Here is a 5621-nt window from a genome sequence, read left to right as displayed (position 1 = left end):
CAATAAATTATATATAACATATATATATAAAATATTATATATTTATAGTAATTAAAATTTTTCTCTATGTATATATATATAAAAGTATTTCATTATTTCAATATAATATATATACATATTTATATATAATATACAAATAAACAAAAGGTTAATGGTTACATTTTCTTTTATATACTTCAAAAGAAATAATTATAATAATAATATCATGTTTTATAAATATTATTCATATACTATTTTTTTTTATCATCTCACAAATAAATATATATAATATATATGTTGTGATTAAAAAATATTTATATAATCATAAAAAAGTGATAATAAATATATTTATTTATATTAATATTTGTTTTATTATTTTTACAAAATAATGATCTTAATATAATATAATATATATTCATTTTTTTATTTTTTTATTTTTATTTTATTTTTTTTTTTTGTCGACCGATTCTTTGTCAAGATGATTAATGAAGAAGAGCTAAGCTTGGAATCCTTAAAAAAATTAAAACAGTTAGAAGAAAAATTAAATGAAGAAAATAAAAAGGAGAATAAAAAAAAAAAGGAAGAAAATTCAGTCAATAATTATATGCAGTTCAAATCTTTAGAACATTCTTTACCTTACCAAGTCAAGAAAAAAATGAAAACAATGAAAATCAAAAATCTAGAAGGACTCAAAAAATTAACTGTTACTAATAAAAAAAAGTATTATATAAAAATATTGGATCATAAGGAAGTACAAAAAAGAAAGCACAAAAAGAAGTATGACAAGAAGGCATAAAGAAACAATATACTCTCACGTGTATTTCTATATGTATATAATATTATATTGATAAATTCATTTATTATTTATTATTATTATTTATTTTATTTTTATTTGTTTTATTTTTTTTTTTAATGTGAAATAATTTAAACCTGATTTGTGTGGCAATATCTTCATATTTGCCTTTCCAGTCAAACTTTTGACCATTCAAAGGTATAATTCGCCTTGTGCTTTTAATTATATTTTTATCTGCAAAAAGGGAAAGACAAAAAAAAATATATATATATAAATATATATATATATATATATATATATATATATATGTTCATTTATTTATTCTTTATTTTTTTTATTTTTTTTATTTTTTTTATTTTATTTATTTTTTTTTTGTATGTATAATAACTTATGTTTGTGAAAAAATTGTTTAGGTCATTTAAAATATAATTCTCATATTCATTTATCGTAGATAAGATATTTGTAGAAAAAATATCAACATCCTAGAGAAAAAAAAAAAAAAAAAAAAAAAATATACATATAATATATATACATATATATATATATATATATATTTTTTTCTTATTATTATACCCTATTGACTCCAAATTTTTTTTCAAAACTTTTTGATGTTTTAAAATTTATATTCGCATCCTCAAAATATGTAAGACATATATCTATCGTCCCCTTTTATAAAAAAGAAAGTAAAAAAATGATAATTATAAAAATGGACACACATATATATATATATATATATATATTTATTTATCTCTTATATTTTATATATTTATAACTCTTCATAATGAGTAATAATAATAAAAAAAAAAAAATTAATATTTATATTTACTGATAATAAAACTTGATCGTTATCAACAAAAAATTGTGCAGTCCAAGAACTTCTCCAAGTACTGGCGCTGATAATAAAAAAAAAAATATATACATATACATATATATATATATATATTATAAATAATTGGAAGGGAATACATATTTTAACCCATCAATATTGCAATAATTTAAATATTATTATAATTTAATTATACTGGAAGTTTTTTAAATAACTTCTATCACAACATATTATAAAAAATAAATAAAACATATCTTCTTCTTTATATGCATAAACAGATGAACAATGTTCAGAACATAATCCATTGGGTGATTTTATATGAACCTCTGGGTAATTTATAGTTTGTAAAATATTCCATTTTTTATAATTCTCATCTACATAATCAGCAAGTCTTTTATCACATTCTTTTCTAAAATATATAAATAAATATATACATATATATATATTATATGGTGCATATCATTTTTTATTTCATTATATTTTTATATTTTACCTATAATTTTCCAACTCTTCTGGATAATTTAATTCTTTTATTGTTTCCAAAATAGTTGCTGTCTATGAAAATCACATGAACATATTATATTACAAATAGATTATTATAAAATTATATTGAATTATATATATATGTGTATATGTTCATATATTTATATGTTCTTTTTTTTTTTTTTAAGTACCCTTTTTAAATGATTAACATGAACTAATGCTTTTAATTTGGGCATAAAATATAAATGATTTACTTTAAATTTTTTACACATTATAAGCTAATAAAAGATATTATATACATATAACATATTATGATAATATTATTATGTTCATTTTTTTTTTTTTTTTCCTTATAAATAAATAAATAAATATATATATATATATATATATATATTTATATTTATTTATATTTACATATTCATTCCTATCAGTAAGTAAAAAATTATAATTCTTTTCATTATAATCTTTTAAAACATCCTCAAGAATTTTTTGAATACTAACACTTGAACCAAAAAGAATATTTATATCTATAAAATGAAAAAATACATACATACATATATATATATATATATATATATATATATGTATATATTTAAAAAACATATTTTATAAAAACAAATAACGTCTGTACCTTTGACCAAGTCATATAATTTCCCTGGTTGCGAATTCATCAATACGTGTCTTATAAAATTTTTCTTTTCATTTAACATGGTATTCATTGTATTATTCTTATTCTTATTCTTTCTTTTTTGAATAATATTATATTCAAAAATTTTTAAGCGAAATAATACAAGCACAGTTGTAATTTATAATATAATATAAGTTTATTATTTCAACAAAATATTATATATCTATGTATTATATATAAACGCCTTTTTTATATATGCAGAAAAAAAAAAAAAAAAAAATTAAAAATATTAACATATTTATAACTTTATATATATCCACAATAATTACATGTCTGAACAACATGTGCCCTTTTCAAAAAAAAAAAAAATTTATATATATATAATATCATATTCATTATTATTCATTTGTATATATATGCACAAAAATATAAAAATAAAATTCTACACCCATATTAATACATACAGATATTTTTATGTTTATAATCATCTGTAATGTGTAAACATACAACCCACCCTATGTAAACAGAAAAATATAAAATATTCCATATATATACATATTTATTTATATGTGTGCATACATATTCGTAAGCTCATCATTAAATCATAATATTTACATATCATATCCAATATATTAACCGATTAATTATTTTATTAAAAATGAAAAACAAATTATAAAGTTTGACCGGAGATGGAAAAGAAAAAAAAAATTTTATAATTTTTTGAAAAAAAATATAAATCCTAACAAAGAAAATGTAAATAGACAAATAAGCATAAACAAGTATAAAATTGTTCATATAAAATGCATATTATTCAAGAAGAAATTAAAATAGCAAATATTAAGAACAAAATAAAAAAATAAAATAAATTAAATTAAACAAACAAATTTAAAATGAAACAAAAAAATCAAATCAAATCAAATGAAAGAAATATATTTGGATATTATTCATTTCAAGTTGTATATTTTTTTTGTTTAATTTTTTATATATATAAATAAATGAAACAACTTTATATATTTGTCTTTATTGGAATAATTTCTTCTATTGATTTTTCTGAATATTCTTTAATATAACCTTTCATAAAATAAATACCATCCCCTTTTCGATTATCTATAAAAAGTATTAAAGGATATCCAAATGGTAATATATATATATATATATATATATATATATATATATATATATATATATATATATATATATATTTATTTATTTATTTATATATTTATTTATTTATTTATAAATCTGTACCTATTGGTAAAAACCACAAGAAAGGTGATTCTCCAAAAACGTCCTTAAAATTCTTATACAAACCTTTATTATAATATTTCTATAAAAATAAATAAATAAATAAATATATATATATATATTTATAATAAAATGTATTAACAATAAAAGTCATTTTTATTTTATTTTATTTCATTTTATTTTATTTTATTTTTATTTTTTTTTTTCCTTCTATATAAAAATATTCCATACCGAGTAGGACTGATTTTGGTAGTTCGTTTGCTTCTCACAAAATTCGATTGTTGTCATACCATTAATCAAAAGCCTAAAAAAAAAAAAAAAAAAAAAAAAAAATATATAAACATATATATGTATATATATATAATTATATACTATTACAAATATTATATATATATATATATATATATATATATATATATTATATACATATATATATTTTTTATTTTAACCATATGTGAAAGAATAAGAAACATGTTACTATAAGAGATAAGAACGAATTTAATGTTTCTCCAAATAAAAGTAAAAACATTTCGTTAAAAGGTGTCTACAAAAAAAGAAGAATAAAAATAAATACATATATATATGCATCAACATTATATATATATATATATATATGTGTGTCCATCTTATATTTGTACATCATAATAAAGCAAACAACATATTTGAATTAATTTCATTTTTTACCTCCCCATTTTTTATTGCATCCCTAACAGAGGTAAACATGGTAATTGATACAAATACTGTAGTTATTGAACAGTATATTAAAGATAACATAAAATATTTATGATTATTATAACCAACACAATTATAAATCCAAGGACAATGATGATCCATTTTTAAAATACATGTTTTACATACACGACAATGATGAGTTCGATCAGGTTTATATTTACAACACCATTTACAATGTCTTCGTTCTCCTGATTTTTTCTTTTCTAATAAAATATTCTCCATATTTATATTATTATTTTCTTGAAAATCATTTAAACACCATTCTTCAGTATCTGGAATAGATCCAGGTGATACTATAATAGATAAAATATAATTAATTAAATACATAACTAAACAAAAATGAAAAATTCCTATGTCGATCACCCCCCTAAAAGTAAAAAAAAACATATATATATATGAAAATAGACACACACATATATATATTACTCTTTATATAACATGTTTATCCTATTTATTATTTTTAATTAAACATATCTACTTTCTCTTTAAAATTACCTCTTCAAGTCATATTTCAAGTAAACCTTTTTGTAATCCTTATAAATTAAAGGTAAACAGTGATACTATAAGAAAAAAATATATATATATATATATATTTATTTATTTATATATATAATTTTTTTGGGCTATATCAAATTTTTATTTTTTTACCATTATATATATTAAATATATTCCTAGTAATACAATAAAAATAAAGAAAACAGGCAAAAGACGAACAAACCTATTCTTATTATTCTGTATTGTAAATGATCGTTCAACTTTAGAATCATTATTTGTTCTTTCAAGAATCACATTATTTGATGTGTCTAATGTAGAATCATCATCTTCTTTTAAATTCTCTTTCATGTTTTTTGTTACATTTATAATACTTTTGTCCGACGAATATCTTATGTTCTCATCTTTTCTATTTTTCTTCTGCTTATTTTTCTAAAAGGAAA

General features: G+C 17.8%; 3 protein-coding genes across 3 annotated transcripts; 1 reads left to right on the top strand and 2 right to left on the bottom strand.

The window, feature by feature from the left end:
- Window positions 1–457: 457 nt before the first annotated feature.
- PGSY75_0528600 (hypothetical protein) lies at window positions 458–775 on the top strand (the record flags this gene model as incomplete). The annotated part of the gene is made up of 1 exon (XM_018784565.1): window positions 458–775. One exon carries the CDS (start codon window positions 458–460, stop codon window positions 773–775), a length of 318 nt encoding a protein of 105 aa, XP_018643220.1.
- On the bottom strand, window positions 677–2800 carry PGSY75_0528500 (putative f-actin capping protein alpha subunit; the record flags this gene model as incomplete). The annotated part of the gene is made up of 10 exons (XM_018784564.1): window positions 677–686; window positions 910–1006; window positions 1161–1254; window positions 1346–1438; window positions 1599–1665; window positions 1795–2007; window positions 2092–2153; window positions 2273–2359; window positions 2496–2608; window positions 2713–2800. 10 exons carry the CDS (start codon window positions 2798–2800, stop codon window positions 677–679), a joined length of 924 nt encoding a protein of 307 aa, XP_018643219.1.
- A 915-nt stretch (window positions 2801–3715) lies between these two features.
- On the bottom strand, window positions 3716–5529 carry PGSY75_0528400 (palmitoyltransferase; the record flags this gene model as incomplete). The annotated part of the gene is made up of 7 exons (XM_018784563.1): window positions 3716–3816; window positions 3958–4036; window positions 4186–4258; window positions 4404–4498; window positions 4639–5053; window positions 5182–5246; window positions 5335–5529. Coding segments are annotated over 7 exons (1023 nt in total), but the record flags the coding sequence as incomplete, so codon positions are not given.
- Window positions 5530–5621: the final 92 nt, after the last annotated feature.

This window comes from Plasmodium gaboni, chromosome 5, assembly GCF_001602025.1.
Source record: "Plasmodium gaboni strain SY75 chromosome 5, whole genome shotgun sequence".
Taxonomy (NCBI): Eukaryota; Apicomplexa; class Aconoidasida; order Haemosporida; family Plasmodiidae; genus Plasmodium; species Plasmodium gaboni.
This window is presented reverse-complemented; position numbering and strand designations above follow the sequence as displayed.